General features: G+C 42.1%; 1 protein-coding gene across 1 annotated transcript in view; it reads left to right on the top strand.

Annotated features, from left to right (window-relative positions):
• Window positions 1–12,811, top strand: part of LOC124616357 (probable cytochrome P450 6a14) — a 72,331-nt gene that overhangs the window by 40,117 nt on the left and 19,403 nt on the right. Inside the window, exon 3 of the mRNA XM_047144667.1 lies at window positions 4,672–4,900. Within this exon, the coding sequence (XP_047000623.1) occupies window positions 4,672–4,900 (229 nt within the window). The remainder of the gene's footprint in view (window positions 1–4,671; window positions 4,901–12,811) is intronic.

Here is a 12,811-nt window from a genome sequence, read left to right as displayed (position 1 = left end):
CTGTTCCTCCACTTTCACTTCAAGGTGAGCACGGACTGAAAAGCATTATTATGCGTACCTTCGGCACCGAGGACTCTCCACGCATTAACGGGCAACGTTGGCACCTCCTTGCACTCAGAAATTTGTCTGGACAGGGCGGTTGATATTAGTGTCAGGTCCGGAATCAATAGCGGTCTCAGTATCATTTCCCCAAATTGTAAGCTGATAGTTGATCGCTTTTATATGTGTTTCACCCGAAAAGAAGTTTCATGGCTCACATGTCAATGCCATCATTGTAGCGCAACACGCGGACGTCAAAATCTGCTCCCCTCGCATCCCTCTCGATGAGGCCATTGAGTCTAACCTGTGTATTCATAGTTAGTGTTCCTGCGGTTTGCAATCAGAGCGTTAGTTCAACATTTGGCTCTGATAGCAGTTCCTGTTATTATTATGCAGTCTTAGTGCGTTGGCCGATTAAACGCCCCTCGATTTTGTGTTCTTATGAGGTACGTCTTAAGAATGGTACATTAGTCGAATTGTCATCGTAGGTGAATTCATTGCCCGAATCAACATGTACCTTACGAGTGTAACAAGCATGCATTTCTTGACGGTGGTGGATGACCGTTGCTGCGATAGTATTAAGTTTATCATGAGGTTCAGGGTAGACTATATAACTATTGTAAATTTTTTGCAATACACCTTTCAGAAAATGTTGACTAATGTTCAGGAAAAAAACACATTGAACGACTAGAGATAAGACGTTCATGTTCACAGGACATGTACATTAGTATAATCTGCAGAAATTATTGATATTTGAACAATGCCAGCCCGTTGGTTCAGGATCAACATCGATGTCGCGGCGCAACACCACCTACAAGTAAAATGTGCCTGCAGCTCTCGTTGTCGCTATAAACCGAAGGTAATGGATCAGTGTGACTTGAGCAGACGTGCAGGACGCCGCGTAGACGTATGCGCGAACTGTACCATCAAATCAATGAGTTTGAAAGAGGGCCATTATTGGCATGAGAGAATGTGATGCATCCATCCGGGAAACTGTTGCTCCCGTGGGACGTAGTGTTCTGGCAGTGCAACGGGTGCGTGCAGAATGGTTCAAGGAAGGCCGTAGAACACGTCGAGATGGGTCAGGTCGCACCACCCAGACCACCCCTGGAGAAGATCGACACCTCATCCGAATAGCATTGCAGGACAGATCTGCGTCCTCCTCGTCTCTGGCTCAACAGTGGAGCAGTGTAACACATAGTACACTATCAGAGACGACAGTCCGTTGCCATTTATTACGGCATGGTTTACGTGCGTCGTCCACTTTTCCACCTACCTTTGACGAATGAGCAGAAACATGCTAGACGACAGTTGTGTATGGAACGACGTCACTGGGGACAAGAATGGCATCAGATAGTGTTTTCAAACGAATCTAGGTGCTGTTTGTTTGAAAATGGTAGCTGCATCATGGTTCACCAAGGAGAGGGTTAGCGACATCACAGTGACTGCATTTGCACAAGACATACAGCGCCAGCTCAAGTCATTTTGATGCGGGGTGCTACTGGGTACAACCAAAAATCACAGCTAGTGCATGTGTAGGGTATTGTGACCAATGTGACCTACGTGAATAACATCTTGTGACCCACAGCCATACCCTCAAGGAAAATGCCACTTAAAAACAACATAAATTGTTCTCCTCCAAGTCTATCGGTCACATACTGAGTTACCTTATAGATAGGATAGCAAAAGGCAAATGGGTTTGACGTTTCAGGTTTAAAAAATAATGCTGTCTAGCTCGTGACGAAAATTGGACGCAATCATAGCAAAGAGAAAATTGTCAATCTAACGAACATACTGAGAAAGTGACGAAGGGACGAAGGACATGGAAACGAAGCCATAGTTGGCAAGGCAGTCTGTACATTGAGCAAGCAGTAAAGGAAACGAAGGCGAAATTTGGAAAAAAAATAAAGTTCAGGGAGCAGGAATAGAAACTTGAGGTTTGCCGACGACGTTCTAATTTTATCAGAGACAGCAAAGAACTTTGAAGACAAGTTGAACGGAATGGATAGCGTCTTGATAAGAAGTTATAAGAAGAGCATCAGCGACAGTAAAACACGGGAATTGGAATATAGTCGAATTAAATCAGGCGATGCTGAGGGAAATAGATGAGGAAATAACATTAAAGTAGAAGTCGAGTTTTGCTATTTGGGCAGCAAGATAACTGATTGTGGTCGAAGTGGAGAGGATAGAAAACGCAGACTGTCTATACAAGAAAGGATTTCTGAAAAAGAGGAAATTTTTTATGTTACGGATAGAAAACACATGAAGTCAAGATCACCCATATATTCTTTATTTGGATTGGTTACTAGTTACGACTAACAATCTAACCATATTCAGATCTAAGATGTAAAACAGATTTTCTATTACGTTAGCAACGTTTAACAACTTACAGAACAGCATGTAATATTGTCGCAGGTTTCTAGATATAAACACGAAATAATTACAGAATACGTACCATGAACCAGTCTTGATTATTGTTGGTGCCTTTACGGCTTCACACATCGTTATAACTTTCTTTTAAAATGACAACATCCAGACATGACATAATTAAAAATAGCTTTTCATCGTTTGTGGCCACTGTAATTGTACGATGGTCATAAAATTAAAAATGTACATTAATATAAAGAGGAGGTAGTGAAAATAGAACAATATTTGCATGAGGATCTATCCATTAAAATTACTAAATGTAAAAGACATCGACTTATGAAAGGTGTTATGCCGTTACAACTTCGTACCCGTCACAGTCAGTATTTACATCATTTCGTAACAGAGATAATCACATATATGTTGCTGTAACGTGGTACATGTGAATACTATGGCATTTGACGATCATTAAGAAACCCAACATTAGGCATATACATAGTATACAGATGTGTGCTCAGTACTGTGGCGAAATGAGGACTGACAGCCACTAGGTTTTGACACGTTGCTTGAGGTGAAGATCGACAGGCGGTGTAAGCAGCTGGCTATACAACTTACATAAAATCTACATGTTTTAATAATAATTTAAGGTACAGGACGTAAATTTAATTAAAATCGAGGAGCTGACAGCAATACAGCTCGTCTTATAGTAAAACCAACAGGACTTCGATAATAACTGGCATGATAGGAATCTGCTGACGTAATAAAAACCAAGCGATGCCTTTTTATGCAGCACTTTATCGGGTTAATACGTTTACGGGTTGCCGGCCTTAGCCATTGTCTCAAAATATTTTTATTTTTAGTACGTGTCTGCACTACGAACGAAATTGTAAGGAACATCACCAACTCGCAACTCTATGGGCCACAATTGAGGTCGAACTAATGATAATAAGTTTTTTTCATCATTGTGGATATAACAACAGGTCATACAGTTAGTAGGCTGATATAAAATTGTGCAATGGACACAATGAAAGAACGGCATTTTTTAAAACATATTACAATGTATATCTTGATGACAGATCATGATTTAAGGAGCTTCACTCATATGTAGCAATACGAATCATTACGGAGGACGAAACAACGCCGGGCAGTTTTTACGTCGAAGCGACGGTACTAGGTAAGAACAACGGATATCATTTATTAAAATGAAAAAGGACAAACGTATGTCTATGTAGGCAATATATAAATAATAAGATATTATAAAAGAAAAATAATAAAGACTGTATTTAGCTTTGTGGCTAGATGCTCACCAAGATCATATGTAGTAAGTGCAATACTTAGGTTCCTGGAATTTATCGTAGTCTTACACATTCGATGTCCCATTGCTCGATATCCACAGACAGAAATATTTATATTTGTATCTAAATTTGAGCCATACTCTGTCACCTCATTGGCATTTCTAATCTTAGAAAACTCTTACTTAATCGGGCTTTATAAAATTTCTTGAATGCATCGGTGAGATTTAGCCGTAGTAGTCGTCCACATGTAGGCGGTAGCGTTGCCTGAAATATTAAGTCCAAATCGGTGGTTCAAGAATGTGTATGGGAAATACGTCTAAAAGGAGGGCAGGTAGAGAGCAAGGAGTTAGGTTTCACAAGAGCGTCCAAATCAGCGCTTGTTCAGTATTACTACACCTAAACGAACTACCTTGAGCAATCACATATAAACGAAAGGAAAACGCATTTCATATTCATTAATAATCTATTAAAGCGACAAAATAGTTTCAATTTTTGTGCAGATCCTATGGGACTCGTCTGTTTTGCCTGTGATGATACTGTGTAAGTTAAAGCCATAGTTCCGGCGGTGCTGCAACAGTCCTGCAGGAACCATGGATTCTTTGTTTAATAAATACATGGTTGCTACGGAACGCAGAATAGAGAAGTTGATTTATTGTGACAGTCATTACGGGCTAAATATCCTCTGCGTTGTTACTACTTCTTTTTAAGCTTGTACGTACAGGTTTGCAAGAAGTTAAGAAGTCCTGTTATGTGAAGTACTGAGCTGAAAGTGCAGAAAATTACAGCATTTAAGCTGCATCGATGAATAAGAAGCTAATGATAACGAATTAATAACGCTAACAGTCTTTAATATTCAATGCTAAGTGGTTTGTGCTTTCGTCTAAGATAGTTTCACTCTATCATATCCTCTGCAGATGAAAAGAAGAGTATCATTTCTCATGTTATGCCACTTTATCTGTTCGTATTTGCAGAGGACGTGAAACTGGGCCTGGGACAGCTTGCAGCGCAATGCGTCGTATTTTTCGTGGCGGGCTTTGAGACACCGGCAACAACCATGGGAATTGCGCTGCACGAACTGGCCTGGAACCAGGATATCCAGAGGAAACTGCAGCAGGAGGTGTACGACACACTGAAGGAGTCTGGCGGACAGCTGACGTACGACGGCGTCATGAGCATGACGTATCTTGACAAAGTTATTTCAGGTGAGACGAAAAGTTCCCAAACAGCCCACTTTCTGCCTTTCGAGATTCCACTTACATGTGAGATGACTGTTTCCAATTATGTACGGAGCCTTGCCAATGAATAATGTAAGTGACCATGCGAAATTTTACCTTTGTGTTAGGTAAATCAAATTTGAAATTGGTTTTCCTGCCCAGATTGTGCTGTAGTGTATTACGAAGAAGCCATAAGGTATCTACAAACTAACATCCAAGCTACCTGAGCCCAGTTTTTCCACAGGTTCGAAAGTACAGTCGTGCTCAAAAGTATCCGAACGACCTGAATTACATTTTGCCTGATTCGCATGCAACTCCCATAACGCAGCTGTCTAGCAGGTCCTCTAATCGCTCCTTGGTACAGTCGTTTGCCTATTGAAAATGGTTCCAACAAGTCATCACTAGAAAACACTGCTCTGTATCGCAATAACTCAAGATGTAAAGTAATATCACGATACTACAAATATCAGGAAACACCTTATCACAGGTAAGACTGCCCTTAAGGCTTGTAATCTCACATTTGTTACAATAAATGACATACCTGAAATGTTACCACTCTCATTATTACGTGAGATTGGCAATGCACGTAGTAAGTTCGTCGTATTCATGATTTCCTCTTCAAAGTAACATACCGTACTTATTATTTAACACAAAATGACATAAAAAATTTAACTTATTCACGAGCAGCTAGTTGAGAATATGTATGAACTTCAAATGACGCGACGAACCGTCTTGTTCTGCATATGGATTCAAACCCATGTCATGAAGACAAACCAAAGATTTCGTGACTGACTATTCATACAGAGAGTGATATTCCTCGATTTTAGACACTATCAGTTAGCATATATCAACTTTAAATTACACAACGTAAAAAAGCAAAATTCATGCCACGAATTTTATTTTATTTGTTCATCGTTTTTTCGCCGTATTTAAGTATTTAATTTTTTCTCCTGTAAGGCTGATTTATAACTTCACTAACCAATCTTTGGGTTGTGAAGTTCTGCAATTACTACCACTGAACGAAAAGTACTAGAAGTGGTTCAAGCTATAGTTTACTTAATCACTCTCCGTGTAGCTAAGTGCTAGCTCAGGGTTAGTTTACGTAGCCTGCAGTTATCGTAGGAGTCCTCTCGGTCCGCTTGAACTGTGGCCAGAATACACACGTTCTAGGGGTCATGTGTGTTTGGAGAGCTATCGACGAAACTACCTATCGTTTCACTATCTTACTGGGGCCTAAAAGTTCGTCGAAACGTGATCATTGCTAAATCTGAGTTGAGCTATATTCAGAGTAGTCTCAGTGATCAAAAATATCAGAGCTCAGGATCAAATTTTTCAGCTCGCAGGCCGATCACTTGACAGGAGGGAACTCATATCAATACAGTCAATTAACAGTCAGGCAGTTTTTGTGTTATCTGCATTAACTATAGTATAGAGGATAACACTAAATTCTCTGCAGGAAGTATTTATGAACACCCCACCCATACTGTGACCCCCTAATGTGACACATCAACATTGTGTGCATAAACAATGAAATGAAATGTGTGTGAAATCATATGGGACTTTACTGCTTAGGTCATCAGTCCCTAAACTTACACACTACTTAACCTAAATTATCCTAAGCACAAACACACACACCCATGCCCGGGGGAGGACTGGAACCTCCGCCGGGACCAGCCGCACAGTCCATGACTCCAGCGCCTTAAACCGCTCAGCTAATTCAGCGCAGCGTGCATAAACAACTGGATAAGACATCGATTTCAACTGATTTGCAAAAGTGAATAAATGAAACATGATTTTGCGACTGGCTGCTGCATATTTGGTTATTTTATGGTTTACGGTTTCTGCACGACTTGGGAACCACATGGAATCCACCATTCACATCTACACTATACTCCGCAAGCCACCTAATTGTGTGTGGCGGAGGGTACTTTCGGCACCATTATCTGATCCCTCCAATCCTGTTCCACTCGCGAATAGTGCGTGGGGATGATTGTCGGTAAGGCACTGTATTCGCTCTAATTTCACAAATTTTCTCCTCGTGGTCAATAGGCGAGATGTATGTGGGGGTAGTAATATGTTGTCTGACTCCTCCTGAAAAGTACTGTCCCGAAATTTCAATAGTAAATCTCTTCATGATGCACAACGCCTCTCTTGTAACATCTGCCAGTAGAGTTTGTTTAGCATCTCCGTAACGCTCTCTCGCCAGCTAAACGATCCCGTGACGAAACGCGCCGCTCTTCCTTGGATCTTCCCTATCTCCTCTATCAGTCCTACATGACAGGGATCCCAGATAGATGAACAATACTCAAGAATCTGGCGAACAAGCGCCTTATAAGCCACTTCTTTCTACATTTCCTTAAGATTCTTTCGATGAATCTGAGTCTCGTGTCTGCTTTTCCCATTGTGTGTTTTATGTGGTCATTCCGCTTAAGGTCGCTTTGGATAGTTAAGCCTACACTTTTTACGGCAGACGCTGTCTCCAGCTGTTTGTCATCAACAGTGTAGTTGTAAAGTAGAGGATTTCTTTTCCTATGTCTGCGCAATATGTTACATTTATTTACGTTCAGTGTCAACTGCCAGAGCTTGCACCATTCATCAATTCTCTGCAGGTCGTTCTGCAAATTCTTACTATCTTCTGGCGTTACTACTTTCACATAAACAACTGCATCATTTGCGAACGGCCTTAAAGAGCATCCGATGCTTTCTACTAGAGCATTTATATATATTGTAAACAGCAACGGTTCTATCACACTTCCCTGTGGTACTCCGGATATTACCTATACATCTGTCAATTTAGTTCCGTTAAGAGCGACGTGTTGAGTTCTGTCTGCAAGAAAGTCTTGAATCCAATCGCAGGTCTGCTCCGATACTCCGTAAGCTTGTATTTTTTTTCATTAAACGGCAATGCGGGATGGTGTCAAATGCCTCACTGAAATCAAGGAAAATGGCATAAATCTGAGTGCTGTTGTCCCCTGCGCTGTGGACCTCATGGAGGTACAGAGCAAGCTGAATTTCTCAGGGCCCTGCTTGCGGAATCCACGTTGATTCTTGTAGAGGAGATGTTCATTTTTCAAGAACGTCATAATTCTTGATGTTCCATAAGTCTACAACAGACTGACGTCAACAATGTAGGTCTATAATTTCTTAAAAACGGGAATGACCTGCACTTTTTTCCAGTCGTTAGGTACCTTTCCTTCCTCAAGCCATCCACGATACACTACTGATAGAAGGGGAGCAAGGTCTTTCGCATAATTTTTATAGAATGTTATAGGTTGGTCCTGAAGCCTTTCCACTACTAAGCGATTGTAGCAGCTTTTCAATTCCGCTATCGGTTATCTCAGTATCTGCCATTTCGACGTTCACACGATGAGTCAAAGGAGGGACAGTGCTACGATCTTCCGCGGTGAAATAAGTTCGGAAGACCGAATTCAGTATTTCGGCCTTCTCTCTGTTATCTTCCGTTTCGGTGCCATTGTGGTCGCTGAGAGAATGAATAGATGATTGTGGCCAACTTACTGATTTTACATACGCCCAAAATCTCTTATTGTTTTTACTCAGGTCCGTTGACAACGTTTTACTTTCAAGATCATTGAACGCTTCTCTCATTGCTGTCCTTAATTTCATTTTCGCTTCGTTCAGCTTTTGTTTGTCAGCTAGGTTTTTACTTCTCTTGAATCTGAGATGAAGTGCTCCTTGTTTACGTAACGCTTTTGTAACACAGCTATTAAACCCTGGTGGATCTTTCCAATCCCTTAAAACCTTACTCGGAACATACTTGTTTAGGAAATATTGAACGATGTCATTGAATTTTTTCCATTTGTTCTCCATATCTTCGTCGTCATCACCGAATATTTTATGGTGAGTGCTGAGATATTCTGAAATTTGTAACCTGCCACCCTTTCTGAGCAAATATATCTTTCTAATTTTCTTAACATTCCTTGGTGAACCTGTCGTCATAGATGCTGTCACAACCTTATGATCACTGGTACCTTCCTGTACGTAAACTGATTCGATAAGTTCAGGTCTGTTTGTTGCCTGGAGGTCTAAGACGTTACCATCACGACTTGGTTCTCTAACTATCTGCTCAAGATAATTTTCGGACAAGACATCCGGAACAATGCCACGCGATTACCGTCTCTGGTACTAGTTTTGATTCCATGACGTTCCCAATCTATACCTGTCAAGTTGAGTTCAACCCCTATTGCAACGGCCAAATCAGGAAAATTACTAATGATATTCTGCAGGTTCTGTCTGAAGCGCTCTACAGCTACAGATCCTGACCCAGGTGGTCTATAAAAGCATCCGATCATCAATTTTGACCGTTCTTTGATACTCAATTTCACCAAGATTAAGTCACATTCGGAATCAGTGATAACCTCGCTGGGTTTTATCGAATTTTTCACTGCCATAAACACGCCGCCACCATTTGCGACTAACCTATCCTTACGATAAACATTTCAATCTGAACTTAGGATTTCGTTGTCATTGACGTCTGACTTCATCCAGCTTTCTGTTACCAATACTACCTGTGCATTATAACCTTCAGTAAGCGACACTAATTCAGGGACCTTTCCTTGGATGCTCCTACAGTTTACCAAAATCTTATTAGTCTTTTCTATCTCTAATTTGTGAGGATCAAGATTCTCTGTGGTCGCTGTGGCTGATTTAACAGGCAATTCATCTTTGTTGCCAAGGGAGGGGCCCTCTAACCTAAAAAGGCCTCATGTGCAAGTCCCACGTACTCCGCTACTCTAGTAGTCGCTTCCTGCGTTTAGTGCACGCCTGACCTATTAAAGGGGAACGCTACAATTCTGCACCCGATAGCCGAGGTCGAGAAATTCGCAACTGATACCGTCGCAGAGCCGTCTGAGCCTCTAGTTTAGACCTTCCACTCTGCTCCAAACCACAGGACCACGATCAATCCTGGGCACGATGCTACAAATAGACAGCTTAGCCTGCACCCCGCGTGCGGTGCTAGTTGCCTTCACCAAACCAGCCAGCCGCCGAAAGGAGCCGAGGATGGCCTCAGAACCCAAGCGGCAGGCGCCATTCGTGCCGACATGTGCCACTACATGCAGCCTGTTGCACCCAGTGCGCTCGATAGCCTTCTCCATATCACGAATGAGACCTCACGGCAAACATAGCGATTGCACACTGGAAATCTTTCCCGCCTTGCCTGCTATCTCCCTGAGGGGCTCCATCACCCGCCTAACATTGGAGCTCCCAATCACTAGCATATCCACCCTCTGTACTTGTCCGGACTGGGCAGGAAAATCGACCGCTGGCACAACAGGAGAGGCATCCCGTGCTGGCTCAGAGTTATCATCAACACTGGGTTGCACCTCGTACCTGTTGCTAAGACAAGGGGGCCAGCCGCACGGCCTGCTCCCTCTTTCGCCTTCCGCCCAGTGACACGCGAACCCACCACTGTCTGCCACCCTCTCTGGAGTGAGGACGGACCTGTCAGATGTTGGGTATGGGAAGCCGCAGTGAAGTTCCGGTCACCAGGGGACTCCAGTGGCACCAAACGAGTCGCAGATCTCGTCACTGGCACCCAGACGTCACCGCAACTTCGAGCATTAGCTAGAAGCTTGTCGACGGCAGTCAACGCAGCTTCCAGTTGTTTATGGACAGCAGCCAACCCTCCTTGTGTCCGCTCACAACAAGCTGTGTATAAAATAGATATAAGGTTTGAAATGGCGCTACTGAGTTTGAAAATATACCAAAAGAGAATAAAGTAACACCAAAAGTTGGTGTGCAGATTTCTCATTGTACTCTGAGACCGCAAGCAAATTAAACAGAAACAAATTTCTGTACAGGGAAAATTTCCACTAGAAAGGCGCCATACACAAAGATATCCACAAGAGTTATGTAACAACGTTTTCTTCTTTTCTCTGTATAAAATTGCGTCCCAGATAGCAGAGATTCGTCAGTTCACCTTAACAATAGTTCTTAATTTTAAGGTTTGGGTGACTGTTATTTTAAATCCTCTTACTATTTGCACTGAAAGACCTGAGTCGAAACAAGGCCCCCGGAGTAGACAACATTCCATTAGAACTACTGACAGCCTTGGGAGAGCCAGTCCTGACAAAACTCTGTTGAGCAAGATGTATGAGACAGGCGAAATACCCTCAGACATAAAGAAGAAAGCAGGTGTTGACAGATGTGAAAATTACCGAATTATCAATTTAATAAGTCACAGCTACAAAATACTTACGCGAATTATTTACAGACGAATGGGAAAACTGATAGAACCCGACCTCAGGGAAGATCAGTTTGGATTCCGTAGAAATGTTGGAACACGTGAGGCAATACTGACTCTACGACTTATCTTAGAACAAAGATTAAGGAAAGGCAAAGCTACGTTTCTAGCATTTGTAAACGTAGAGAAAGCTTTTGACAATGTTGATTGGAATACTCCCTTTCAAATTCTGAAGGTGGCAGGGGTAAAATACAGGGAGCGAAAGGCTGTTTATAACTTGTACAGAAAGAAGATGGCACTTATAAGAGTAGAGGGGTATGAAAGGGAGGCAGTGGTTTGGAAGGGAGTGAGACAGGGTTGTATCCTATCCCCGATGTTATTCAGTCTGTATATTGAGCAAGCAATAAAGGAAACAAAAGTTCGGAGTAGGTATTAAAATCCATGGAGAAGAAATAAAGACTTTGAGGTTCGCCGATGACATTGTAATTCTATCAGAGACAGCAAAGGACTTGGAAGAGCAGTTGAACGGAATGGACAGAGTCTTGAAAGGAGGGTATAAGATGAACATCAACAAAAGCAAAACGAGGATAATGGAATGTAATCGAATTAAGTCGGGTGATGCTGAGGGAATTAGATTAGGAAATGAGACGCTTAAAGTAGTAAAGGAGTTTTGCTATTTGGGGAGCAAAATAACTGATGATGGTCGAAGTAGAGAGGATGTAAAATGTGGAATGGCAAATGCAAGGAAAGTGTTTCTGAAGAAGAAAAATTTGTTAACATCGAGTATAGATTTAAATGTCAGCAAGTCGTTTCTGAAAGTATTTGTATGGAGTGTAGCCATATATGGAAGTGAAAGGTGGACGAGGAGGTACTGAATAGAATTGGGGAGAAGAGGAGCTTGTGGCACAACTTGACTAGAAGAAGGGATCGGTTGGTCGGACATGTTCTGAGACATCGAGGGATCACCAATTAAGTATTGGAGGGCAGCGTGGAGGGCAAAAATCGTAGAGGGAGACCAAGAGATGAATACACTAAGCAGATTCAGAAGGATGTAGGCTGTAGTAGGTACTGGGAGATGAAGAAGCTTGCACAGGATAAGGTAGCATGGAGAGCTGCATCAAACGAGTCTCAGGACTGAAGACCACAACAACAACAACAACAAAAACAACTATTTGCACGGCGGTGTTTAGTGAATGTAATCGGAATGAATGTCGGGAGATTAGCCTATGCTCGAAGAGAATTGTGATATCCAAACCAATTATAAAAATATTCCACATCTCCTCCTAAATCACTGGACGGATTGCAGTCCAACTTGCTACACATATCCCTTACGGTCAGCTATAATTTTGTATTGGTAAGAACCACATGCCTGTCATAGTTCAGGAGATATGGTGTCATAAACAATGAGATACGTAAAAAATGCCGTATCATGCATGAAGTTTTAATACATTTAGTCTTTACTACTAAAGACACTCCTAGAGTCGAGTAAACTTAAGGGAATACCTGACACCTGGCTGCGTTTTAACAGCTTCCAGCTGCGAAGCACAAACGGCTGCAGGCGAAAACAATAGTCGTCTCTACAGCTATGAAGAGCCGTCACCGTAGAGACGTCTACAAAACCGCTTTGTAGACACGCGAAACAGCTGCGTCTAGTGTACATAGACTGTCCAGGACACTGTACTCATACATCTGTATAC

The sequence above is a fragment of the Schistocerca americana genome, chromosome 5 (genome assembly GCF_021461395.2).
Source record: "Schistocerca americana isolate TAMUIC-IGC-003095 chromosome 5, iqSchAmer2.1, whole genome shotgun sequence".
Taxonomy (NCBI): Eukaryota; Metazoa; Arthropoda; class Insecta; order Orthoptera; family Acrididae; genus Schistocerca; species Schistocerca americana.
Note: the sequence above shows the minus strand (reverse complement) of the source record. Positions and strands in the feature narration are given on the sequence as shown.